The sequence below is a fragment of the Alexandromys fortis genome, unplaced genomic scaffold (assembly GCF_014885135.2).
Source record: "Alexandromys fortis isolate MF-2015 unplaced genomic scaffold, M_Fortis_MF-2015_v1.1 scaffold_152, whole genome shotgun sequence".
Classification (NCBI taxonomy): Eukaryota; Metazoa; Chordata; class Mammalia; order Rodentia; family Cricetidae; genus Alexandromys; species Alexandromys fortis.
Window position 1 is genome coordinate 1,282,716 of NW_026068045.1, and position 26,890 is coordinate 1,309,605.

At 53.9% G+C, this 26,890-nt stretch overlaps 1 protein-coding gene and 1 long non-coding RNA gene across 10 annotated transcripts in view; one reads left to right on the plus strand and one right to left on the minus strand.

The window, feature by feature from the left end:
* Positions 1–1,078: 1,078 nt before the first annotated feature.
* LOC126516111 (uncharacterized) lies at positions 1,079–4,231 on the minus strand. Its single transcript, XR_007596021.1, has 2 exons — positions 3,135–4,231; positions 1,079–2,573 (listed from the first exon to the last, which is right to left on the minus strand). It is a non-coding gene; the product is annotated as an uncharacterized lncRNA (long non-coding RNA).
* A 799-nt stretch (positions 4,232–5,030) lies between these two features.
* The window catches only part of Mef2d (myocyte enhancer factor 2D), a 28,664-nt gene continuing 6,804 nt past the window's right edge, over positions 5,031–26,890 (plus strand). For 2 of the 9 annotated variants that reach the window (XM_050166312.1, XM_050166320.1), the window contains exons 1-10: positions 5,031–5,128; positions 5,435–5,739; positions 17,365–17,542; positions 18,037–18,240; positions 19,719–19,856; positions 20,789–20,999; positions 21,187–21,243; positions 22,799–22,989; positions 23,424–23,444; positions 24,585–24,714. In XM_050166312.1, the coding sequence (XP_050022269.1) occupies positions 17,489–17,542; positions 18,037–18,240; positions 19,719–19,856; positions 20,789–20,999; positions 21,187–21,243; positions 22,799–22,989; positions 23,424–23,444; positions 24,585–24,714 (1,006 nt within the window). In that variant the 5' untranslated portion in view covers positions 5,031–5,128; positions 5,435–5,739; positions 17,365–17,488. Of the gene's footprint in view, positions 5,129–5,434; positions 5,740–6,231; positions 6,379–17,364; positions 17,543–18,036; positions 18,241–19,718; positions 19,857–20,788; positions 21,000–21,186; positions 21,244–22,798; positions 22,990–23,423; positions 23,445–24,584; positions 24,715–26,890 lie in introns of those variants that run through there. The other 7 variants (XM_050166318.1, XM_050166317.1, XM_050166315.1 and 4 more) reach the window with 6 other exon arrangements.

Below are 26,890 nucleotides of genomic sequence, written 5' to 3' on the forward strand. Positions count from 1 at the left end.
CAATAAAAACTGTATGCATTCCAAAAGCAAGATCACCTGGTACCCGAATGTGTTCTGTGTGCATGCGACAAATAGGAGAGCCTATGGAAAAGGGGGAGTCGGCATGGGCGCAAGGCATCAATTATCCCATTCTACAAATACTTAACTGAGTGTCTACTCGGTTCTTTGCTCTAGATGGAGCATAGCACTTTGTGAACAGATACACAGATACACTGAGCAGGGTGAGGGAGAAGACTGTCATGGTTGGTTGGTTGTTTTGTCCCAGCCCATACCAGACAGGGTTGCCCTGCGTGGCTCTGTCAGTAGACTAAACTGGAGCTCACAGAGATCCTCTACCCCCAGTGCTTCCACCCAACTAGAACTCAGGCTTCCTGGGGGTTTCCTTTAGTTTGCTTTTGTTTTTTTTTGGTTTTGTTCGTTTTCTTTCCTCTCTCTAGTATTTCAAGACAGGGTTTCTGTCTGTAGCCTTGGCTGTCTTGGAACTAGCTCTGTAAAACAGGGCAGCTTTGAACTCATAGGAGATCTGTCTGGCAACCCAGGGTTCTTAAAAGCCAAGCCTCATTTGCCTTTAACTCAGCCTGCCCCTGCAGCTCCTGGGTTTCTTTCCCAGATAAACAAACCCAAACCTCTGGGGGAAATCGAAAGAAAAAGCTTGCTTTAGGATTCACTTTCTTGAGCTGGGGCATGTAGCTCAATAGTAGAATGTGTACTTAGTATGTGTGAGACCCCTAGGTTCAAGTCCTAAAGGGTAAGAGAGGAGAGGGAGAATTAAATGTGGGCTCAGCTTGAGGTCCCAAAGCAGGTGGAAGAACCAACTGCTGCGAGTTGTCCTCTGACCTCCACACGCACAATAGGAAGTAAAATTTAAAAAAGAGGAAAACAGAAAAAGAGAATATACTCTCCTACTCTGAGAAGTCTTTTTAAAAAATATTTTTTAAATTAGCTGGGCAGTGGTGGCAGTACTCGGGAGGCAGAGGTAGGCAGATCTCTGTGAGTTCGAGGTAAGCCTAGTCTGCAAGTTAGTTCCAGGACAGGCTCCAAAGCTACAAAAAATAATCTGTCTCAAAAAACAAACAAATAAAAAAAAAACAACGAAAAAAGATTTATTAATACATTACATTATGTGTGCGGGGGGGGGGGGGAGAAAATGCTGTGAAGGTCAGAGGATAACTTTGGGGAGGTGATTCTCGGGCTTGCACAGAAAGAAGTACCCGGATCCGCTGAGCCACTTCGCCGGCCTTAAGCAGTCCTTCTGAAAGTCTGAAAGTCTCCCCTGCATTTCTTCTCGCTCCAACAGTTTCCAACATTCCACTTAGCTTTTCCATCTCCGGTAACCTAAAAGGCCCTGAGCGACTGGCCCTTTAAGATTGCCTTCTTCCCCCACGTGCTGTCTGGTTGGGCTGGAGATGCTGACGCACGATTGACGTCAATAGCAGCTGGTGGAGTTTGGGCACGAGGAGAGAAGTTGGGATGGGGGTTGGGGAGGAGGGGGAGCAGAGCAAGAGGGCGACCATTTGCATTTAAAGGGGCCTCTTCCGAGTTGATCCACGCTTTCCAGAAATGTGTACTGGGCAAACTTTCTGTTCTGGGCTGGAGAGGGGGGTCCAGAAAATGGCGTGATACAACTTAAGTCCATGGCGACGGGTTGAGATGTCCTTCCGCGAAAAATGGGAAATAGTCCCTCGGTGCCCAAGCTGAGAGCACGTGACCCGGAGGGGGTGGAGGCGGGAGCTGGGGTGGGGGGGGAACTGCTGTCAGGCTGCGTTCGTCTGCCCCCACCCCCACATCCTGCCCACCCAACTGCAGCTGCCACCACATCCTGCCCAGCCGGCGGGGGGGGGGGGAACACGGACCTGGGACCCGCTCTGGCACCTCTCCCTCTCAGCTCCAGGGGCTTCTGCTCGTGTCCCCACGTCTGGTCCCAGGCAGCGTAGAGCACTACTGTGCCACACGGGCTTGACTCCGGCGGATTCGGCTATCCCTCACCCCAACTCTGCCCTGAAGTGGAGTCGTAGGACCCCAGACTCGACCCCTGTGTTTGGCTACCACGATTATCGATGCAGAAATGAGATGATCAGTAGAGTTTGCACAATCCTAACTCACACAGCTGCGTATATACATTTGCTAAGCGCGCTCCACGCCAGCTCTGCAAAGCTCTGCATTCCTGCAGGAACTCAGGAGCTGGTAAGGAAAAGTACCTTAGAAACCCAAACCAGCAAGCTAGCGCGTCCTGAGGAGACAGGGACAGAGTGCAGAGTCCCATCATCGCGCAGAGAATATATACGCCCACCTGCTGAGGGTCCGGTTCGCAAGCTTGGTGACAGATGCGGGGAGAGGTTGGGTAGGGGGGCTCTTTGCTGGAATCACTCAAAAACTGGAGGAAGAAGGACGAGTTCGGTGGCTGAGCTGCGTGTGGAGGTGGGGATTGAGAGCTATCCAGATGGCGCAGGGGAAGGAAGGTGAGAGGAGGGCCTGGCAAGCCGCTCATCAGACTAGAAGGGGCGGCAAGAGCACTTTCCCTAGGTCGAGGAAGGACTGCCAGGTGGAAGAGGGGTGTTGAGAGAGATGAGGACCTGCGGGAAAAGACACCAAGCACAGGTGAATTGGAGAAGGCTGAGAAGGGGCGGATAAAGGAGGGTTAAGTTTTGTTTGCCAGAGAGCCTTGGGAAGAAGACAGCACAGCAGGTGAGTTTACACGGTATTATTTTCAGGACTTGTGGGCATCTAAGTGCCCCCAAGGGCCCACGGGGGGGGGATTTTACAGTAGCTTTGGGCTGGAAGGTGGCTTTTCTTTAGAACAGATGGGTAGAAGCCGGCGAGATGGCTTGGCCAGTAAAGCGATTGCCAACCAAGCCTGGCAAACTTGAGTTTCAGCCCAAAACTCATGGAAAGTTGGAAGGAGAGATTAACTCCACAAAATTGTCCCCTGACCTCTAAGCATGCACTATGGCACGCTAACAAACAATAAATTAATTCATAAGAGATAGGTGCACAGTCAGAGATGAGAGAGGAAACGTGAGACAGTCATTTGCCACCCAGAGGATTCTGGGATTGGAAGTCCAGGGGCCAGAAGAAAAGAATTCAGAGTCACTTTCAAGAAGTCCAGTTTTCATCCAACCTCCATCCAACATTACCTTGGCCCTTTTCGGTCCTCTGTGGAAATCAAGACTTCACGATTGTTACCTTTTCTCTTCTCTTCCAAGACGTTTTCAGACTCTGAATTTTGTCCCCCTTGTATTACTGCCCCCTACTCAGGTCTCGTGTGATCTGTCCAGTCAGCTGTCAGCGTCCAGGGCCCCCACCTCCCTGGAGCGCTTCCCTTTTCCTTTTCCTCCTAGCTAGTCCTTTAAAGTCTTCCCCAGGTGACTCACCTTCCTTCCTCATTCCTTTGTTAAAGACTCAACATTCCAGGTCTAGGAGGCCCAGCCAACCAATCCTAGCTCTGGAAGGCCCGCCTCAGGTTTGAGATTGGCTAGGGTTGTGGTTGGCGGGAGGCTCACCAAGCAGACCTTCGAGAGGATGGGGAGGGGGATTCTGGGAAAGAATTTCTTCTGGACTTAGTTGTTGTTTTGAGAAACAGTCTTCAAATAGAGCTGGGCCAGAGGGCTCTCTAAGCTTGGATAGCCTCCAAGGTTAAGGCAGGTTGGAAACTCCTGAGGGCTTAGCTGTCCGGGGCCCATCCTGTTTTGTTTTCCTGTGAGCTGGGACCCAGTGGTCTGAAGGCTGTGTTCTCAGGCCGGTTCCTGAGAAGTCTTTTACAGCAGCCCTGGATCTCTCCAGTCTCAACATTCTGCTTTTCCCGACGTCGGAAGCAGCCGGAAAATAAACACCCTGATGACTAAAGGATTTCTCCTGCTAGAGCCTGGGGAAGCACTAAAAATAGAGGCCTGAGTGAGGGGAGGCTCCCCACTGGGAGGGCACTTTCTCGTCCTGCTCCTACCACAGCTTCAAACCCGAACAAGGCTGTATTCTCCAAGTGCTTGGGGAAGGACAGATGCCCTCCCTGAAGTGTTGGGGCAAACCAGCCTGCTCAGGAGTACTGGCATCTCTGTGCTGGGAGCCCCTACCCCCGATACTACTAGGGAAACTAAAGAACAACATTTGGGGACCATGTGTGATACTGTATAAATCGGGCTTCTGAAAGGAGGGGCCAAGTAGGATTGAAAGGGGAGGACAAGAAGTCTGCTAGCTTCCTGTTTAAGGAGGTACATACAAGTCTCCAAGCTCTCTGCAGAACAGTCCTATTGAACTTGTCCCCTTGAGCCTTGTCTGAACTCACCCTGGCCTAAAAGGTTTTTCTTTCTTATTTCTTTCTTTCTTTCTTTCTTTCTTTCTTTCTTTCTTTCTTTATTTTTTTCATTTGAGCGGCCCATGGGTCATTACATGAGGCACTGTGATAGTCTCCTGGGAACTAAACTCACACCGGATTCACAAGTTAGGTACTGTCCTCACCGTCTTCATCTTAACCAAGAGGATGGAGAGTTAAGAAATGTGCTCTGCTCTTCATAAGCAGCGAAAGAATTTGAATTAGACATCTGACCCAAGTTAATGCTTCTAACCCACCACTTGTTGCCTCTCCCAGTCCCCAAAACCCAGAACAGAGACTTTGTCCAGAAAACCAGACTCTAGCTTGTCAAGAGCCTTGTGCTTCTCTACTGCCAGGCTTGGTTTAGAAGTTCAAGCTCCAGGTAGAGCCAGCGGAGGCCTTGGAAGTGACAGGATGCTGGACAGGAAGTCAGACGGGTCCGTGTTGAGAAGCAATGGCATGCACAATATTGTGAGCATTTAAAAATTCGCCACGCCCAGAGGCCACAAGGGATTTAAATTTTTTTTCTTTTAAAAAGTTACTGTTTCTTCTCTACGACGAGGCTTCTGATGTTTCCTGTGAGGTGGTGGTGGTTGGGGTCCCGCCCCTTTAAATTGCCCCCTTGATAGTTAAAAGCGCTGGGGCCGCGGGCACCGAACATTAGGTCACCCGAGAATTATGCACTGTTGCTTTAAATGTCTGGGCGTCAACCGAGCCGGGCCAGGGGAAAGGAGGGGACCTGTCACAGGTAGAGGGAGCCGCGGAGCTCCCCAGGTAACCCCGAGGAGAGAACGCGATCTGCCTCCGGAGCTTTGTCACACAGTAAGTGGAGGAGCTGGGGCCTCCCAACACTCTCGTCTCCCCAAAACTTATCTACTTAGACCTCTGCCAACTCTGGGCCGGGGTGCTGAGGTACCGCGGCCACGCTCTGTCCCGTAGGCGGAGGGATCTGGGCTCCACGCGCCGCGGTCGCGCGCCCCGGTGGGGTGGGGCGCAGGCTAGGGCAGGAGGCGTGGCTGCGCCCAAGGCCGCCCCGCAAGGCCCCGCCCCATCCCTGCAAGGCCCTCCCATTGGCCCCCCGCTTGTCCATCACCCACCACTCCCCCCCCCCCCCATCCCGCAAGCTAGGGTGCGCGGTGCCTACGTCGGCCTCGAGTCTGGGGCTGGAGGAGTTGCCTTTGGAGCCCGAAAGGAGGAAGGAAGCAAAATATCAACAACCGTCGAGGCGGCTTGGGCGCTCGGCCGCGTCCCCGCCGCCCGCCGCCGCCGCCCCCGCGCACACCAGGGGGTCCGGGCCCTGCGGCGCCGCCCAGGCCGCGTGGACGCGGTGCCTTCGCTGTTCCCCGCCGGAGCTGCTGCTTCGCGCAGCCGAGGATACCGCGGGCCGGGCCGAGGCTCCCGGCGCCGTGACAACCCCGTTCCCCCGCGGGCTGGTGAGTCGCGACGCGCGCCGGTCCCTTTAAGAGCCCCTCCCCCACGCCGCGCGGCAGGGCGCAGGGTGGTCTGGAGCGCGAGGGGTGCCAAGGCGCCCAGGCGCGAGAGTCCCGGGCCGGGCGGGGCGGCGGCGGCGGTGCTGGGGTGTCTGCTGTGACAGCCGCGCCTGGCACCCGAGCCCCCGCCGCCTCGCGCTCTGGCGGGCGCAACGCACGTGGCTCCGGCCGCGATCTCGCACCCGTGGGGCCCCGGGGTCGGGTGTGTCAGCGATGCCAGCTGGAGCACCCCTAGCCAGGAGTTTGCAGCTGTTCATATCTAGCAGGACCTCTCCCTCCGAGGCCTCCCTTGGTCGGTGCTGGCCGAGCCGGTGCGAGTAGGGTTCGAGTGGTGAGGCTGGCCCAAGGGACTACGGTGCTCCTGGCTTCCCATGGCGGAGATGGGGCAGCGAGGCCTCCCAGAGATTCCGTCGAGCCCTTGGGGTTCCCAGTGGACCTGGACTATCCAGGTTGTCCCGAATGCCAGCTCTGCCAACGACTGACCGGCGCATTAGGGCCAGGTCAGGGGAGTACAGTGGGGTGGATCCGGTACCCTGCCCTCGCCGTGTGAGTTTCCCTCCGAGGCCTAGCTGCTTTGGCTGAGTGAGTGGCGGATCTTCTCCCTCCCCCTAACCCTCAGTGGGCCTGAGCTGTCTTGACTGTGGGAAGTTTGCCGCCTGGGACGGTGACCTTGGGCTGCTCTGGCCGGCTCCCGGAGGGGAGCCTCCTGAGTGCACTAGGCCTTGGGAGCTGTCCACCTTCTGTTCCCCTCCCAGCTCTAGCGGAGGTGTCCGCGGAGGGGAGTATTGGCGAGGTACCTGTCAGTGTTCCCAGACACCCAGCTTCTGGCCACTGGCCACCAAGCCCCAGTGCTCAGCCTGGCCATCCCAGCTCTCATGGTCTTGCCTGTGAATGAATTTCCTTCCTGCGTCTTCCAGGATGGGGGTGGGGTAGGATGGTTGTGGGAGTGGCTGAGAACCTTATTTTGTGGAGTGGTTGGGGAGTACTGGAGCTTCTGTAGAGTTTTCCCATGTACCCCAGAAATGGACGCTGGGACCTTGGGATCTCAGTAGTCATATTCTTTATTATGACTCCTGTGCCCTTCACACGAACCCTGTGTGTGCTTGCTGCGTGTACTTTTGTAAGAAGGTTCACTTGGAAGGTATTCCCATACCTACCAGAGTGGACAAACATTTTACGGGAGATCACACAGCCAATCTGTGTCAGAGTTTGGTTTCCCCTCTTTCTGCCACAGATTTCATGCAGGGAGAGACTCTTAAGGTTAGAAATGAAGATATACAAGCCTTGTTCTTGCAGGCATCAGGACCCAGCCAGAAAGTATGGGAAGCTTTGTGTTGGGGGATGGGCACAGGGCTTGTGCCTGGAACAGGGTGTGGGGGACTTGGGCAGGAGGCAGGTGCAGGCTGCCTGTCCCCTCTGTGTGGGATCAGGGCTGGAGGACCCAGCTCTCTCCTCTGGCCCTCTGACTTCTTAGTGCTCATAGGCTGGGCGATGTGACAGCCTGGCTGGTTGCCGTTATATAATCTGTCTCCAGTAGGCTTTTTTCTTTCTTCTCACTGGGTTAGTATGATGGGAAAGGCAGAGGAAATCTCCCCAGGTTGGGAGCTAGACCAGGGGATGGGATTAGGCTCACTGAGGCCCCATCTGACCCTGCTCTGGAAAGGGGCCTCTGCTGCAGCATCCTTGGCTCTTCTGTCCTTGGCCTGGACCTCTGCCCACCTTTCCCAGCTTTGTCTTCCTTGCCAGCTGAGCTCCTGTCCTCCATGGATGGCCCTGGCCTGACATTGGTCCTTGTTGGACATTTTGCCACACACTGGAGTTGAGTGGGTAGGCTGGCTTTTCTCTGTTGCCTCCACTTCTCTGCCCCTCCTGCGCAGACAGTGTGGCCTACAGAGGAGCTGCAGGCAAGGAGGACACTTTGTGTCACAAATACAGTTGGCGCTATCCAGGTTCTTAAGGGGGTGATCTAAGGCAAGCCCAGAGCCCACTGGCAAGGGTCAGAGCAGCTCTGTGGTGGCGGGCTCTTGCCACCCCTTTGGGACCATGGCTGGGACTTTGTAGACTCTCTGAAGCCAACTGGCCTGAGAAAATTATCTCCCTTTACAGGGAAGCGGGAAGGAGGAATGGTCGCTTGCGGTCCAGCCTCCGCATCGCTGTAATCACTGGTGGCTTTTATGAGGTAGTCATGGGGCCAGAGTCCATCCAACCCTCTCTATCCTTCTGTCCCAGTTTGGTGACTTACTCATGGGGGAGAGGTAGTATTAGCTAGGAGCTGTGCTATAGAAGCGGACATCTGGCTGTGCTGAGGCTGACATTGCCCTCTACACAGTTAGGAAAGCTGGATGGAGCCTGGATATCAGAAGGAACTTCCCAGAGAAGCGAGGGGGAAATCTCAAGCATTCTCCAGTGACTCTGCTAAAAAAGGCTTTGACCTTTGGCCTAGTGGGGCTGGTGCTATTTGGCTTCTGAAATATTTTCTCATCTCTCCCTGCCTAGGACAAAACATATTCTGAGGTGTTGTCCTGGAGCTGTGGGAAGACTCACCTCTGAGCCCCTTTCCCCAGAAAGCAGGCTGGCGGGGTCCTGCAGCCCCAGCTGCACCTGGCAGTCTGCAGCAGGTCATGGGACACATGCGGGAAGGTGTACAGCGCACCCTTAGGGGTGTGACACCCACAGAGCAGCTGTTGCTCTGCGGGGGTGGGGGCAGCAGTGGTAAAGATGATTAAAGGATTGGAGAGTGGGGGGTGGTGAGGGACTAGAGGCAGGAAGGGAAAGGCAGGCACACAGACCCAGAGAGCCTGTGCTGGAGCAAGGGTTGAGGTCAGAGCACAGATGGGCAGGCAGGGCCTGTCTGTGGAGAGCATGCTTTGTGAGTCAGGGAGCACTGGCTGACTTCCACCCTCTGGCTAGCCACTGTCCCCCACCCTGGCCTTGGGTAAGTTGCCCCCTCCCTCCTCAGCTTTCCAGGTGTGCAGGAGTCTCTCCCGTTAGGTGACCTGTGTGTTTCTTCTCTGCTGCCGGAGCTTTGTACCCGCCTTCCATGAGTGAGGCTGCTCTGCTGCGTTTGGGCCCCCACAGCTTTCCATGCCCACCTTTCCTTTGTGTCGGCTCAGCCCTCGTGCCAGCCCCGCTCCGGTTGCCAGTGGCAGAACTAGGCAGGACTGCTGGTGTGGCGTGGATTGAGGGGGCTGACCGTGGCTGACAGCCTCTTCTGTGTAGGGTACTGGAGGGAGTGGCCTGCCCCAAGCTTTGGCCTGTGGCAAACCACACCCAGGCGGGACCATATTTACTCATTTAAACTTACCCTCCCAGGAGGCCCTGAGCTCTAGGCTTGGTCACTGACCTTGGCGTGGCGCCCCCGGCTGTTCTGGGGCCTCTCCCCTAGCACTGGGCAGACCACATGCCACAGGGAAGGCGTGTCCTGCCTGTCCCTAGCTCTCCCCTCCAGCATCACCTATTCACACCCAGTTTAACAGGGTGCATGGTTCAGAGTCAAAAATGAAGACTTTTGAGATCCCCAGAACTGATGTTGTCTGTGAAGAGTCCTAAGCTGGTCAGGAATCTGTCTGCAACTGATCATTGGTATTGGGGAAACTGAAGGACTAAGGATTTATTCAGTGAAGCCCACTGTGAGGGGTTCAGGGCTCTTGTCCAAGAAGGCATCTCTCTGCAGGAGGAAGGGTCCAGGCTGCTCTTGACCACGGTACCACCTCGATGCAGCACTCAGAGGTCTCGGAGGGTTTGGTGGCAGTTTGGGGGTGTATTGCTCTAACTCTGGAGACAATAATTCCTTCAGATTTCCAATGCAAGAAGCCCCAAAACAAGGACTAGAGCAGGAGCCAGCAGTACACAGAGACCCCTGGAACTCTGCTTGAAGGAGACAGGAAAGGGATTGAAGGTAGCACAGGGACTGGGCAGCCTTATCTTCCTCCCCTGGCCCCTGCCTTTCCTAGAGGAAGAAGGTTCAAAGGCAGGTGTCACAGCTGCACCCTCCCTCAGAACCCTCAGCCAAAACCTGAGGTGTAGGGATAAGGACTTGAGAAGGCTTTGAAGACCAGACCCTGGGGTGGCATGAGAAACGGGATCTCCTTCCCCTGCCATGCCAGGTGCCTCCCAGCCTCAAAACCTGCCCAGCAGACGGCCTAGGTTCTTTGCTAGTTTTTGCTACTGATGTCCTCCTCCCCCCAGGCTGGGTTTGAAGACTGGGAGAATAAAGACTAAGACATGAGGGTCCGTGGAGTGGGGGAATAGGTCTCTTTTCTAGGTTCTTCCTTTTCCATTAGATGAAATATGATGCATGGGCTGGAGGCCCCTTGGGACTGGCTGCTCTCCTCTAGCGTGTACCCTGGTGAGGGTGGTTCTTCTTGCTCTATCTCCCCTTGACATCTGGACCCCTCTCTTTTTGCCCTCACACCTGCCTGCCTCTTGGCAGACTCCCTGTGTGGTCCCCAAGCAGGCCCTTGGCCAGGCATGGAGTGGAAAACAGGTGTCCTGGCCCAGCTGTTTCTACTCTTCTCCCGCACCTGTCAGCCTGCAGTTGGGGGTGGGGAGCTGAGGAGAAAGGAAGCCTTCACCTGTTCCCAGGGATAGCTAGGCCTTGCTTGTAAAAGCCCCTGCGAGCTTCCCCTCAGAGGAAGGAACCCTCTGGGTCATGCACAGACAGCAATCATTGCTGACAAAGAGGGGCCTCTGCCGCTTTCTGATCAGTGAACCCTGTTTGATGAAGGTGTGTTTCGATAAGAGTATATGTTTGCCCGAGGGTGCTCAGGACCCACGGTCTAGGCACCCATCCTCACCTAGCCTCTTTCCTTAAAACAGTAAGATAATCCCCCACAAGAGCCACCTTGCCACCTTCTGTTTAGGGCTTAGAGACGCAGCCACTGCCCAAGGCTCCTTTAAATCCTTGCTGCACCTTGAGGTCACAATACCAGGAGGATTTGCCTTCCCTGATTGGATTGGCCTCTTTCTGGCCTGTCCTGTCTGAGTGTGGGTGGCCCCAGTCTGTGCAGTACCTCCCATTACCCCTGTGCCAAAAGCCCAGCAATTAGGGCTCAGCTCTTGGTCTGTTCCTGGATGCTTGAACAAAAAATGGTGCCCTAGGAGAAAGCTGCTCTGGCCTAGGGCATGCTCAGAGCTCCCTACTGTTTCCATTTCCCTGGAAGTCTCTCCACTCAGCTATCATCCACTTGTTGCAATAGCAGGCATCCCCCAAACCAGCATGAGTGGTGGCATGCTCATCCCAACGCTTGTCAAGATGATCTGTCCTCAAGGCCCAGCTGCGACTTTCACTTCTGTCTCCTGAGACCCCAGGGGGAAGTAGGGTAGGGAGGTGGAAGGTGACACACTTAACGGTCCCAACTGCCCCCACCTCTCCTCAACTAAGGCTTCTGATGGCCAAGGTCACTATTCTTGTCTAGATGGCAGCCATGACAGGATTGGCTGTGCGGGGATGGTCGTTAGATACCAGAAAGGACTTCCCAGAGTAGGCAGACTCAGCGGGGCTTCAGTTCAGAGGGTATGACTAGTAGCTGGGCAGATGACAGACTTCCACGTTCTCAAGGGGCTGGTTGTCTGCCCACACCTGTGGTAGGAGCACAGCTCCTTCATGATCCCCACATCTCCCCAGCTGCCTGTCTTGTTTGTTTAGCTTCTGACAAGGTGAGCTTGAACCCTAGAGTCTGCTCTGAGTAGGACCCAGTCTTCAAAGTTCTCTCTGTAATCCAACTCATGCCCACTGTATTGGACTCACTCTGCACAGTGGCGAGTGGACTCCAGAAACAGGGTAGGAGCACCCTGCTGCTGCTCTCCCACCTTGAGTCCTGTTCCAGAGGCTTCTAGCTGGGCTGTGCACTGCTGTCCCTCTGTCCCTTTCCCAAGGATGGGCGCAGCATGCTGTCCTTGGGCCATTTGTGCACCGAAGAAGAAGATGGAGCCAGCTCTGAGGTCCTGAGTGCCACGGTGCTGGTTAGGAGCCTACACTGTGGAGTGGGAAGTTGAGTTTGGAGGAATAAGGGTGGAGACACTATGCAAATCACCACGCAAATGAGCAGCAGTGAGTCACTGGTTACTTGGCCTGCTAGGCAGTGCCAGGTTTCCAAAATGGACCACTCCAGTGACAGTAACCTTGGGCCAGCCAAGACTAGGACCCTTGGAGGGCCCAAATTCTGATCCTGAGAGCTGCAACTGTGACCAGGGTGTCCTGCACTCTCCCACTCTACCTGACAGGCGCATCAACCGAGTGGCCCAGGGTGACCCTTCAGACAGCACATCCCAGGAAGTGCCTGGGGCCTTGTTTGTTCCCCTCTGGCCTCAGGAGGGGCCCTCCTCACCAGCTACCAGTGAAGAGGGCTAGACTGCACCCCTCTTTGGCTGACTTTCTTCCTGACGAGCAGAGTAAGGCCACTGATGGATTTGGGCACACAGCAGGGTCTCAGTTTAGGCTAGAGATGCCCAGACTCTGCAAACCGTCCCCTCACTGCCTGACCTCACTCAACCCTTTGCTACCAGGGTGTGTCCTGTAGCTGGAAAGGTTCCTGAGACCCAGCAGTGGTTCTAGGAACTTTCTTGTGGGTGGGAGGAGGCACAGGGAGCCCCAAGGCCTCGGCTGCTACAGGAAGAATGGGAGCTAGACCGCAGGAAGGACAGGGAGTAGGGCACAGTTGACAGTCCCTCATGGAGAAAACAGGATGACACTTTCCCAAGAGGTTTGCTAAACAGGAGAGGTGGGAAGCTGAGGGTGGAGTATGGGAGAATTGCCCAAGGGAAGTTAGGGAAAGGCTCCTAGCTCTGCTTGGTGCTCCTCAAGTCAGTTTCTGTCGCTACAGGTCACAGTGCCTGAGACCACCCCTCCCTGCTCTGCTTTCCTGGACTGCCCCCTAGCCCGCCCTCAGGTCCCCTGTTGGTGAGTTATAATTAGCTCACTGCCCAGGCTAAAAATAGCCCCTGCCAAGCCCCAAGCTGCTGACTGGGGGAGGGGATGATGGGACATGGTGGGAACCAGGGTTTTTGGTAATCAGCCTGACAGAACTTAGAAGGCGTGGGACCTGCGCTTTGGTGTGCTGTTGGGAACTCTGGAGAAGGGAGTTAGCTTGGGGCAGGGAGGAGAGGAGAGGCCTGAAGAATGCCCCCAGGGCAGGCTGCTAGGGTACCCTCAGCTGCCCAGCCCAGCTGCTCTCCCAGCCCCGTGCCTTTGCCTCACTGGCCCTTTTCTGTCTCCTTCCTGTGTCTGTGCATCTGTCCTCACCTTGCCCACGCCTCCTCCCACTAGCAAGCAGGCTGCCCGACTATGGGGGTGACAGGTGGATTGGATTGTCGCCCCCTCCCCCAGCGCCTGCTGCTTATTTCATGCCCTGCAGCCCTAGGGGAGAGGGTGGAGGAGGGTGACAGCTGTCTGCAGTGCAGCCTGAGGCCCCCCAGCGGCCTGGAAGGGAGGGGGACCGCCTAATGAGAGCAGATCTCTCCTTGTCTCCCACTCGCTTCAGGAGGAGCCCAGAGCTTGGCCTTTCTGGCCTCTGCTCCATTGGAGTCTGCTGGTATAGGACTCCAGGGTCAGATGCAGCTTTTTAGAGCCTCAGGCAACCAGGACACAGTGCTCTGAGACACAGAAGCGTCTGAGAAAGCAGCCAACCGGGCTGTGTGAGCCAGGGAGAATGGAGACTGTGGAGAAAGAGTGCTCCTGCCTGGCCCTTCAGCAGTGGCTCAGGAACCCAGTCCTGACCCCACTCCCATCTCTACCCAGGCCCCTCACACAGGAACTGAGATGCCTGATTCTGAAACCTCAGAGTGGTTTGACTATTGCTCAGGTACCAAGAGGTGTAACATTAGGGAGACAAGAGCCTATTCTCCCATGATCCTTCACACCAGTGCCCCTTTGCTTTTCACCTGTCCCTCCTTTGCGTATAAACAGTGCACAGTTGCCATAGGGTCCTAGCTGCCCACCACCATCACCCTGCATTGGCTTCCCTACAGATCCCACCAGCCAGGGCTTTCTTCTTTCCTCTGCTGTTGTCTTGTCCTGCTGGGAATACCACCCTGCCCAGCTAGAATCTGCTTAGGGGCGCTGCTGTGCACAGCTGTGGCCTGAGGTTGGGATGGGAAGGCCTGGGGCCCCGACAACTCAGCGTGTGTGCCAAGAGCTGCAGACTAGGCTTAGAAGAGCAGCAGCCCAATCTGGGCAGTGGCATGTGCCTTTAGTCCCACCACAGGGAGGCAGAGGCAGGCGGAGCTCTGAGTTCAAGGCCAGCCTGGTCTACAGGATGAGTGCCAGGACAGCCAGTGCTACACAGAGAGACCCTGTCTCATCTCCACCCTCAAAAAGAAGAAAAAGAAAAAAGAGCAGCCCGAAGGCCAGGACATGAGAGAAGAGGGGCTGACGAGGCCAGGCAGGAGGAGAGCCTGCATCAGGAGAGCAGATGCCCAGGCCTCTGGCTCCTGGCAGTTAGTTAGGCTGTTGAAGAGAGGACTGATTAACAGGTCCAGGTGTTTGTTAAAACCTTCTGATGAAGTGGGAAGGTTGGGTGGTCCTTTGTGGCCATCTCTACCCAGACACCACCCTTTGAGAACCAGGACTGAGCTCACATCTTTGCCCCAGGGCTTTCAGAGAATCTGTAGCAATGTGCAGCACACAGCAGAGGGTATAGAGCCTGCTTTGTAAAAGAGCTTGTGGTTAGCTGGGAGGAAGGACTGCCCACAGCAGGGTCTGAGCAAGACCTGGGAGGCATGGGATTATTATAAATGGCTGAGCTAGTATAGAGGGAGTGAGGGTTGCAGGGGCTTGACCTCTTAGACAGATTCCCTGTCAAAGGATACTCATTGGGTCTCTCTGGCTTCCCTGCCTTCTCAGCCATGATCTCTCTCATATCCTAGCTCCCCCAGCATGCGGCATGGATGGGGGGGGGCAGTATAGGAGATCAGCCAGGGAACTGGTTGCCAGGCGACAGTTGCCTAAGCAACCCCATCCTCTCCATCTCCATGTGCTCAGGGCTGCTCCTTAGAAGACTTAGAGTCTCACCCTCTGCACCAGCCGCACTGAGTGTAGAGAGGGATGAGGGTGAGAGCGGCAGAGTCGGTTGGAGGGTCAGTGGTTCCCAAGCGGTGGCTTGAGGGCAGCTGATAGAAGGCTCTAGCCCTGCAGAGGACAGTGAGGACAGCAGGATGGACAGAGATTAGACTGCAGGGCAGGAGGGACTTCTCACAGGCTCATATGTGTTTGCTTGGGTATTTTCTGGGTTCCTCCTACAGGCAATAGCATAGTAAAAAGACAGATCTGGTTCCTGCCTTCAAGAGGCTCCATCCTTGGGGGAGCTAGGCACAGAAGAGAACACGGTTATTTAGAGATTGTAATGCTAGAAAGATGGTTAGATTCGCTGTTTGGAAAACTGAAAACACTGGGACAGTTCACGTCCCCCCGCCTGAGGAGCCAGCACGGGCCATAAGCAGGAGACAGGTTCTGTCATCAAGAATCTGTTCATGGGCTGCAGTGGTGAGAGGAGATAGGAAAGGGGACCCTGCACTGTGGGTTTGGATTGGAGTTCCCGAGTGAGGCTGGGCTACACAAACCCTAAAAAGGCCAATTTACCATAGGCCTTGCCCCAGTGTGCTGCCCCACCTGCCCAGGCCAGTGAGGAGGCAGTTTGTGGATGGTCCTAAGAGTTAGGGGTAAAGTCTGGAAATTCCAGCTGGGCTTCTGCAGTGAGTTGGCCAGGAGAGGTGACTGCTGCTTGTTTGGATCACGCAGGGCTCGGCTGCTGCTGATCTGAGCTGTAGAGAGAGGGTGGGCAGTAGGCCAGGGACTATGGAGCTCCTCTTTTGGTGACCGTACATACATGCAGACAAGACACTTTCTTCCAGGTTAAGGGAAGGGGCTGGGATACTCTCTGTTGATATTTAGGCAGAGTTGAAGCTAGACAATGAATCCTGAGATATGGTCATGTGATCTGTGATCCTAAGCAGGTCGAGACCTTCCACCACCCCCCACCTCATCCTAGTCGGGTGCCCAGTGAACTTCGCTTACTCTGTAACCTCCAGGCCTTGTAGAATAAGCTAGAAAGGCATAGGTTCGAATGCTCAGAATCCGCTGGCACCCAGCTGTTGCGGAGGAATCCCTTACCTCCCTGCCTGTTAGTATGTCTTTTTACCATGTATGTGCAGTGCCTGTGGAGACCGGATGACCGGCTTAGATCCCCTGGAACAGGAGTTAAACGTTTGTAGGGCAGGTGGTGATGGTGGTGGTGGTACACACCTTTAATCCCAGCACTTGGGAGACAGGCAGGGGGAATCGCTCCAAGTTTAAGGTCAGCCTGGTCTACAGCGAAGGTTCCAGGACAGCCAGATCTATTACACAGAAAAACCTTGCTCACCCTCACTCCCTCCCCACCCCAAGAAAATAAAGAGACGTTTGTAACCTTCCAAATGGGTGCTGGGAACTGAACCCAGGTCCTTTACAAAGACCAGCAAGGGCTCTTAGATTTAAAGCACTCTCTTTAGTCACCCAGAGCACCCTACTTGTGTATTTCCTGCTGCCCCTCTCAGTGATTTATTTTTATGTTTGTTTGTTTGTTTTGAGCCAGGGCTCTCACTGGAGACCAGGCTGGCCTCAACTCACCGAGACCCACCTGCTCTACCTTCTGAGTGTTAGGATCGAAGGTGTGTGTCACCACAACCTGTTGTCTCCTTCATGTCAGCCAGGCTCCTACCGTGGAGCTAAGTGGCCACAGAGTTTACAAGCTGCAGTGCTGATTTCTGGCCCTTCACAGAAACACTGCCTGGAGTGGGGTGAATTCAGTGCTGGAGCACTTACCTAGAAAGTGGGCAACCCTATGTTCCAGACTTAGCTGTGGTGCAGGCCTGTCATTATAGCTTCTCGGGAGGTTGAGGCAAGAGGATCACATATTTAAAGGCAGTCTGGGAAACTTGGCAAGACTTAGCTCAGTAAGTGAAAGTGGGGGCCTGTGCAGGGCCATTGGGTTCAGTCCCCAGTTCGAGGTGAGGGGTTAGGGAAAACAGGTTTGCTGCCTCCGACCTAGAGTAGTTAGTTTGTGTCTGAGCAGCAGGACATCCTCCCTCCAAACAAAAACCTACTTGGGCTCTGATTGGAGTGGGCATTCTATAACACCACTGTCCTCAGGTTGGTCCATGTAAGGATCCTGCCACCAACCTTAACTGGGGCAGCAGACATCCTCTCTCTGCCTGCTGCTTTCAGTCTGTTCTCACTGTGGCTCAAGCATAGCAGCCTCCACTGGTCCAGGGGGTGGGGTAGGAGATGGCGGGGGGAATACAACAGAGTACACCCAGACTCTACAGAGAACAGGACCTTCTGTGTGACCCAGAGCTCAAGAAGAGCAGTGACTTGGGGAAGCAGCCTTGACCAAGTGCTGGTCCAGGGGGAGCCCAACTTGCACTTGGTATTGGGGGGCGGGGGGGCGCACATTTCCTCTCTAGAAAATATTGCCACAATTTGGGGATGGGGCAGAGATGCCACTAGCCTCTTACGGGTGTAGTGAGCCTGGCCCACATCTCAAGCAACAAAGCTGGGGGCTCATTAACAGTCCTTATGACTCTCTCTCCTAGGAGCCTGTTCACAGGTGTTCTACAGACCATGAAATAGGCCCAGACATTCATGAGCACAGTGTGAGGCTCCTGACCACCACCCAGCAGCCCTTTCCTCTCTGGCACTAAGGACCCCCCAGAGAAGATGGGGAGGAAAAAGATTCAGATCCAGCGAATCACTGATGAGCGGAACCGCCAGGTGAGGAAATCTCAGAGCCCCATGTGGTAGGAGAGCAAGGGCAGGGAGCCAGCTTCTGTCACCCATGACCAGTTCTACAAGAGGGCTTTCTTGGAAGTTAGGGACTCCTGGAGGCTGTGACAGAGAGGTGGGTCTGAGTGGAGAGAGGGGCACCTTCGTGTGCCTCCTTCCCTCTGCCGCTCTGCAATGGGCCGGGGCCCTAACCCCACTGCCGAATCATCCCTCTCCTCACCTGGGAGCTCTGCTGCTCCTCTCAGCCTGCTGCACAGAGATGAGGCCTCCTGGCCATCGAAATCCTTTCCCATCTGAGGCTGGTTTTGGTGTGTCTTGGCTGTGGTCTGGCCAAGGGATGCCATTTTCTTTTTTAGATAAAGGATTCCCATAGAGAGTGGCTGAGTCACCCTGAGAGTGGAACTCTATGGTAGGGACTATGTCCAGATATCTCTGGGCACAGGGACTCTTGTCAGACCTGGCCGCCCTCTACTCTCCTGCAGGTGACGTTCACCAAGCGCAAGTTTGGACTGATGAAGAAGGCGTACGAGCTGAGCGTGCTGTGTGACTGCGAGATCGCGCTCATCATCTTCAACCACTCCAACAAGCTGTTCCAGTACGCCAGCACCGACATGGACAAGGTGCTGCTCAAGTACACGGAGTACAACGAGCCGCACGAGAGCCGCACCAATGCTGACATCATAGAGGTGCGCCTGTGTGTAACCTCCCTCTTCTCCTGAGCCCAGGCCCAAGGGAGCGAAGGCATGAGACTTGTAGCCAGTACCAGGCCTCAGCTCGACTTGGGCAGTCTGGCCTGCCGGGTCTGAGGAGCATCCTGCTGTCTTCTGCTCTCTCTTTAGCGCCTCCTTCCTTCATCCTCTGGGATATTCCTTTTTGTGTATCCCTCTTTGTTCCCATATCTCCTTTCTGTCCCATGACTTTATGGGTCTGTGTGGCTCTTGCCTTCTGTTTCAGAGTCATAATGTGAAATGTCGAAGGGCATGAGCTTTGGGCTCACCCCGCTCTCCACTGGCCGCATGGCCGTAGGCAGGTGCTTTGACTTCTGAGCTGTGGCCTCCTCCATAGCCTGAACAGTGCCGGCTTACAAGGGTGTTCTGTGATTGAATGAGACAGCCAGCTCATGCTCTAGGGTGCCAATTTGGAGTACAGAGATTAAGAGCACTGGCTGCTCTTCCAGAGGACCGCTGTTTGGTTCCCAGCACCCACATAGCACCTCACAACTGCCTGTAACTCCAGTTCCAGGGGAGCCAACCTCTTCTAACCCTGCAGACACCAGGCACTCATTGGTAAACATACACGCAGGCAAAACACATATACACATGAAATAAACTAGAAAAAATAAAATAAGCTGGGCAGTGGTGGAGCACGCCTTTAATCCCAGCACTCAGGAGGCAGAGGCAGGCGGATCTCTGTGAGTTCAAGGCCAGCCTGGTCTACAAGAGCTAGTTCTAGGACAGACAGGGATACACAGTGAAACTCTGTCTTGGAAAGAAAATAGTAAATAAAAGTTAAAATGAAGCAAGGGCTGTTGAGATGGCCTAGCAGATAGAAGCACTTATTGCCAGGCCTAATGGCCTGAGTTTAATTCTCAGGATCCCTGTGGTGGAAGGAAGAAAACCAATGCCTGCAGGTTGTCCTCTGACGTGCATTCATGTGCTATGGCATGTGCACGTGCACACATGTAAATAAATAAACATGATTTGAAAAAAATATAAAACGGGTATCTTTAAAGTTTTGAGCAACCACAAGTACTTGTGTCTGCTGCAGGTACACTTTAAGGCCATGTGCAAGGCTTTGGTCTCTGGGTAGTTTCGGGTAGTATAGAGCAAAAAACGCAGTAAGTGCTTTCCTGTATCATCCTTTCCTGTTTCCATCCAGTTCTCTCACCTAAGTAGAACCTGGGGGTTTGGATGGACAGGGTCCCCTGCCCCCTTCTTCCTAGATGGAGCTGTGGAACATACCTGCCCCGTGCCTAGGTTAGGTCCCACTTCACTCAGGGCCCCAAAGAAACATTGTAGGCGGGGAGGATGGCTCTGAGGGAGGGACTGGAGCTTCTGGGAGCCAGGGGAGAACAGGTTGGAGAAGAACCTTGGGATCCTTGGGAGGAGCTTGGAGGAGGCAGGAGGACCATTGCTGGCTGGCTGACTGAGTGGTGCGGTTGCAGACCCTGAGGAAGAAGGGTTTCAACGGCTGTGACAGCCCAGAGCCGGATGGGGAGGACTCACTGGAGCAGAGCCCCCTGCTGGAGGACAAGTACCGGCGGGCCAGTGAGGAACTGGATGGGCTCTTCAGGCGCTATGGGGTGAGCCCTCCTCACCTTTTCTTTGGTCCCCTTCCGGCCCTTCCCCCAGGCGCTGCACAAGAAGCACAGGGAATGTGAGAGCCCTGAGGTGGACGAGGCGTTTGCCCTGACCCCCCAGACGGAGGAGAAGTATAAAAAGATAGACGAGGAATTTGATAAGATGATGCAGAGTTATAGACTGGCCGTGAGTAGTCGCATGGAGGAGAGCCTCCTGTGCTGCATGGTGTGGCTTCACCCAGCCTTGCCCGGCCCTCAGCTGCCTCTCATGGGTGTACTAGGCTGAGCCATCCTTGAGCTGGTACTGACCACTGAGAAACTCCTGACCTTGGTCTTGATAACCCTCTTTTTGTAAAGTTCTTGCCTAAGCTAGAGAGATAAGTCAGTGTCCCTTCACCAGCAGAAAGTCTGCAGATATCATGAGTCTTGAGAGGGATTTTTGTCCTGTTGTTTTGGGCAGAGGCCCCCTTGTGCTGTTTTGGCATCCCTGCCTAAGGCACTCAGCTTTGTTTAAAGGAAGCTGAACTGCTAAGCAAAGGCAGGGAGGTGGGCATGAGCTGCTCCTGAAGCAGGCCGTATGGTGGGTGGCCGCGTAGTGAAGCCATGGTCTCAAGCAGTGTGTGAGTTTGGGACTGTACCCAGGGCACTAACTTGCTCCCAGTGTGTCCTGCCTGGCTGAGGACTAACCCACTGGGGGTATCCAGTCCTGTCTGCAGTGGGCAGAGCCTTGCTCTCCTGCCTTGGACCAGAGCTATACTGCTATTTCTGATGGGAGGCAGGCAGGGCTACAAAGGGTTGAAGGCAGGGAACCCAGGCTGCTGACCCTTGGAGATACAGTCCACGAACCAGAGAACCCTGTGCCTACCCTCTTGGGCAAAATGGGTCCAGGGCAGAGGTTCACCTGGTGTGACGCTGCCCTCCGTCTTTTTGTCTAGTCATCTGTTCCGGCCCCCAACTTTGCCATGCCTGTCACAGTGCCCGTGTCCAATCAGAGCTCCATGCAGTTCAGCAATCCCAGCGGCTCTCTGGTCACTCCTTCCCTGGTGACGTCATCCCTTACGGACCCACGGCTCCTGTCCCCCCAGCAGCCAGCACTACAGAGAAACAGTGTTTCTCCGGGCCTGCCTCAACGACCTGCTAGTGCAGGTAAGTAGTCTGGATGGTGAATTGCTGAGGTGGAAGGGAGGTGCGGAAGGGCCTCTGGGTTTCCGTTTCCCTTCACAGCATTCCTGCATGTTTATGACTCTTGAGGGGAAAAGCCCGGACTCCCCAGGGTCCCCTCTTCTTGTCCAGTCCTGAGATAAAGCTCATGGTACCCCTGCTTTCCTCGCAGGAGCCATGCTGGGTGGAGACCTCAACAGTGCTAATGGTGCCTGCCCCAGTCCCGTGGGTGAGTGGAGCTGCCTTCCACAGGGTGGCAGGGGAGGAGATGGCCGTGCCTGAGCAGGATGCACCAGAAGATTTTTAGGCCCCTGCATTATTTTGGTGTTTACAGCAGTGACTTAGTCCGCAGAGGTGTGGGTCTGAAGAATGTCAGGCAAGCTGAGGATGGGTTCACATTCACAGTGCTGTTGAAGTGGAAGGGTCAGCACACACACACACCCTTTTTTTTTCTTTTAGACCGGTCTCACTATGGAGTCCTGGCTGTCCTGGAACTTGCTATATAGACCCAGATGGCCTCAAATTCATGGGATTCTCCCGCCTCTGCCTTCTGAGTACTGGGGTTAAAGGCGTGTATCACCATGCCTGACCACGGTCCAGCATTTTCAGATTAAATGGGGCATCTTGTTGGGATCAGGACTTGCCTAGATAAATGGTAGGCATACATGTCCCACCCATGCACACGGGCTCTGTGTTCCCATGGAGTCACCGTACAGATATGTACCTGTGGGCATATATACCAGAGTCACAGAAAGGCTACTGCAGCCCTTGTGCCCAGCCACTTCCAGCCACTCTTGATCTGTGCTGATGTCTGGCCGGTGACCTTCTAATGTCACCATTGACGTCACCCTGTCATTCTTACCGTACCCAGAGTGATCTTGGAGTTGGGACAGAGACAGTAACACACTTTGAGGGTTGTAACCGTGTACTATCGGGACAGAGCAAGGTGTGGTTTCATACTATAGTCACCGCCTACATTCCTGACCCTTAGACTCCTCCAGCTCAGTCTTAGCCAAAGTGCCACCCCTCTCCTGTGTAAAATGGACGGCTATGAGGGTGCCTCAGCATAGTTGTGCACTGGAGTCAAAGATGAGGTACTAGAGGTAAACCCTCCTTTCCTTGCTCATGGGCCCTGAGCCCAGCATTGGGAACTCAGTGAGATGCCCTGGGCAAGTCATCATACCTAGTGCCATGCTTCCTCCTCTGCCCAGAACTGATAATGCCCATCCCACGCACCTCCCAGGACTGATGAACACGTATGATTCTGTGTGTGGAAGGCCTGTACCTGGAGAGTACAGAGCAAATATAAACGATAGTCGTGATGCTTTTATCCCCAGTCTAGTTATGGTAGTGACTCTATCATCAGCCCCTAGTGCTGGCAACACCATTACCAGCAGCCAGTGGCCTGCCTTGTGGTGATGAAAAGCACAGAGTTCTAGCTCCCGACAAGGAAACAATCTAAATGGTTGGCTAGCTCTAATCAGGCTGCTAGGTGAAGAACAGATCATAGCCTACCACCTATTTCCACTCTGGTCGTTGTTTGTCCTGTGTGAAGTGGATGGAGGGATCCGAGTGCTCTTATGTGCCCAGGGCTGGCAGTGACAGTGGTTGCTTTTTAGTTATACCTTTGGCCCTATCACTTTGACTTAGAAGCTGACTTTAGGCAGTTCAGTGCACATGTCGAACCCTGGCGTGCCTCTGAGAGCCTCCAAGTGACAGAGATGGGGCAGTTGACAGGGACAGCAGACAAGCCAGCCTTTCCTGTCCTCTTCTCACTTCTCCAGGGAATGGCTACGTCAGCGCCCGAGCTTCCCCTGGCCTCCTCCCTGTGGCCAATGGCAACAGCCTAAACAAAGTCATCCCTGCCAAGTCTCCGCCCCCACCCACCCACAACACCCAGCTTGGAGCCCCCAGCCGCAAGCCTGATCTGCGGGTCATCACTTCCCAGGGAGGCAAAGGGTTAATGCATCATTTGGTGAGTGGGTTTCTGGGCCATGGCAGGGACTGGGAGGTGGGAAGAAAAGAGTGACCTCTAGCAAGAGAAATGAAGGTTAGACATGTGGGACTTAGAGAGAGATTGAGAGAGGGAGAGAGTATAGTATTTTGTGAACTTTTTCTTCCCTGGGGGCCTTTGGAATACGGTGGTGCTGGCCAGAGGGTAGAGAAATGAGCAGGAGATGGGAGCAGAGGTTCTGTGGGGAGAGGATGATGAAGGAATTCACACTGCAGGATGACAGTAAGGACTAGTTCACAATGTCTGACTGGTAGAGGCCAGGATACAGCATTTTCTGGATATCAGATTGCCAGAAAGAACACTCTGCTCTCAGACAGACAGGTGGATGGGGTGGCTGTGTGGGAAGGGCAGAAGCCATAGCCTGAACATCCTCTTGGTTTTATTTCTGCTCCCAGACTGAGGACCATTTAGATCTGGTAAGTGCGGCTGAGACATAGCAGTGCCTTTGGGCTCCAGCTTTGCCCAGTGTTAGCAGTTTGCAGCATGATGAGTCTGTGTGGCCGTCTTCTCCCTGTGTGTCCACGTGTGGCCTCAGGAGCTGTGCTTAGAGCTGATTGGGACACTGAGGTGAATGGGGCGGCGGGAAGGGCTGGACATGGTGTGCATGTGTATGTGTGTGTGCATGGGTGTCTATGTGTTACTGCATTTATTTAGACACACGTATGTGTGTGCATCTGGAAAAGAGCATGAGGCAATCCCCAGGCCTTTGAGATGTCTGGATTGAGCCTTGGATCCCTCTGGCTATCTGATTCCACATAGGCCCATGTAACATTGGAACCCAAGACAGACCTAATCCTTACAAGAAAATCTAAGAAAGGCCGTTTTCGGGGGAAAGCTGAGGCCTGAAGCAGGACTAGAGTTGTTGTTAGCAAGGACTTCCCTGCCTGCCTGTTTGCTAGCTCCTACCCTGAGCCCATCTCCCAGGCACTTAGAGACATACACAGCCCCTCCCTGTGCTTACGTATGCACCATCAGCCAGGAAAGAGGAGGGTGCTCCCTCCCCAACTTGCTGACAGGAGGCCAGAAAGGCTGGAAAAGGCAAGCAGGCTTTGGCGGCCAACACAGCGGCAGTTTCGGCCCCAGCGTGGAGCTGGAATAAACAAGTGACTCAGCAGCAGATGGAGCTGACAGCTCTACACACGTGTGTGCATACATGCAATCACATGCCACCCCAGATAGCGCATTCCATTCACAGATGCCAGAATACACTTCTGGGGCATCTGCTACTGTAACGGGTGTAGAGGAGACCTCAGTGGTCCTAGCCCAGAGGAGACCACATCTCTTCCCCTCCACCCAGGAGCAGGCAGTGTTCGTATTGAGCTCTGTGCGGTAGCCATGCCTTCCTTTCTGCATGGATGCAGATACAAGTGAATCCGTGTGCATGTTTTACTCTGAGTCTGCGGCTCTCCAAACACACCAACTTGTGTGTGTCTGTGGGCCTTCGTGCTATGGTACCTTCCCTCGAACTCGGGGACCTGGCTCAGATGTGGTGTGGTGGACCTCCTTGAGGCAAGCCTCCCATCTGCCATCTCTTGACAAACAGTTTTCTCCTACAGAACAATGCCCAGCGCCTTGGGGTCTCCCAGTCTACCCACTCGCTTACCACCCCAGTGGTTTCCGTGGCAACACCAAGTTTACTCAGCCAGGGCCTCCCTTTCTCCTCCATGCCCACTGCCTACAACACAGGTGAGCGTTCCTATAACTTGGTAAGTTGTCCGTTTGTACTTAGAGCAGATGAGTGACCAGAGAAGGAGAATTAGAATGCGGGAGGGGCCTCCATTAATTAGTGTTGTGGTTAGTAGATCAAACAAATAAAAACAAAATGCCAGGTTGGGGGTGTAGCTCAGTCGATAAGGTCTTTACCTTGCAGGCATGAAACCTTGGGTTCCGTTTCTAGCACACTATAAGCCAGATGTGGTAGCACTTGCCTGTAGTCTGAGCACTCGGGCAATGTTACCTCAGCTACATAGGGAGTTAAAGTTCAGCTTGAGCTACATGAGACCTCGTCTCATAAAATAAAACAAGAACTAAAGAAAGTACTCAACAATTAGGAACACTTGCTGCTCTTCCAGAAAGCCAAGGTTCAATTCCTAGCACCTACATTTGGTACTCACTGCTACCTGTAACTTCAGCTCCAGGGAATCCAAGATCCTCTTTTTGCTTCTCTAGGCACCTGTGCACATGTGGCACACACACACACACACAATCTTTTTTTAAGTATATAAACAGAAATAACAGTCAGGTAAATTTGAACTCCAGATAAAGTAAGTACTTTCTTAGTCTTAAATATATCCCAGGGCCTTCTTTGTGCTAAAGCATATTCCAGAGACATACTTTTTGTTGTTTTGTATTGTTTTGTTTTTCAAGACAGGATTTCTCTGTGTACCCTTGACTGTCCTGAAACTCACTCTGTAGACCAGGCTGGCCTTGAACTCACAGAGATCCTTCTGCCTCTGCCTCTCGAGCACCCACCCTAGTTTTATATTTTTTTCTTTTGTTTTTATATTTTTTTAATGTTTTGTTTATCTGAAATTTACTTTCAACTGAGTATCTTTTATTTTTAACCTAGGTCCTTATGGAAGAGTAACCCTGTCCAGTGTGAGGGCAGGACAGAGAGTTGGCCTAAGCAGAGGTGGCCACCAGAATAATAGACTTGAGGTTCGAGCCTAGAGAGGGGACATGGTCAGTGCAGCAAGGCCTCCCAGAGGGGAGAACGAGTGAGAGAAGAGGCTGGGGGTATAGAGTGGATTTGCTAGCTCTTGAGGGGCTGGTTCTGTGAGCAGTGAGCAGGAAGCAGGCTGAGGCTGGTGGAGGCTGGATGGGTCTAAAGGTGAACAGTTCCCCCGGGACGTGGGAAAGGCCTCTGGGCAGAAGCACTGTGGTAGGACACAGGGTTGTTCTGGTTTTGTCAGCCAGCACACCTTCCTCCGGAGCAGTGTTTTGCTCCCAGCCATCCTTGCCTGCGTTTCACTCTGTTGCGTCTGTCAGGAAGGACTTGCTAGTGGGAAATGCTTTGTCACCTAGTTCAGAGCTTTTGTGTGTCGGGAGGCTCTTTTCCATTCCCCCCTCAACCACTGGCCCTCATAGTTGAGTGACCTGTGCTCAGACTGTTTTTGCAGTGAGAATAAATTAAACCAGACGGCCCCAAACTCTGCCACTTCCCTAAGGCCTCAGCGCAGAAGCTTGTGAAGGTATAGCCTCCACTGCCGGTATCCGTGATCCCTTTTGTCCTCCTTCCCAGCAGCAGGAGAAATCCTGAGTGCAGGCGCAGCCTGTTCCGTAGGGCAGATTTCCTGCCCAGATGTCTCTGTCACTCTTTTTTGGGGGCTTCACATGCATCCTTTTCCCTGACGCTGGGAAAAGGCTGCTTCAGAAATGACAGCCTGTGGGCCTATCTCCTGTCAGGGAGTATTGGTAGATGAGAGGATGCTGAGGCTCTGCTAGCTTTCCTACCCCCACCCTCCCTGCCCAAGGCTAAGGAGAAGTCTTTCTCCTGAATCCAGTGGGAGAATGGGCTAAAAACAGTTCTGATCTCCTTGGAAGCTTTGTTAGAGAACCCATGGTGGTTCTCTGTGCTTTTCCCACTTACTCTTGTGAAGCAGGAAGGAAGTTAGTTTATGTGGTGAACCTGAAACAGGCTCTCAGTAGAGCCGACCGTGAACTCCTGTGTATCATTGTAGTATGGCTTCAGTTCCTGTTGTCTCAGGAGCAGCTAAGCAGACTTCCATCAGCACCAGATAGTTGTGGGTACCCCATATGGTGTAGACCAAACTCCAGCAAGTGCTGGGGTGGCCTACTCCAGTTATCCTGCATAGGAGATGGGCCTAGCCCTTGTGGACCCAAGCTTTAGAGGTCTGTCTGT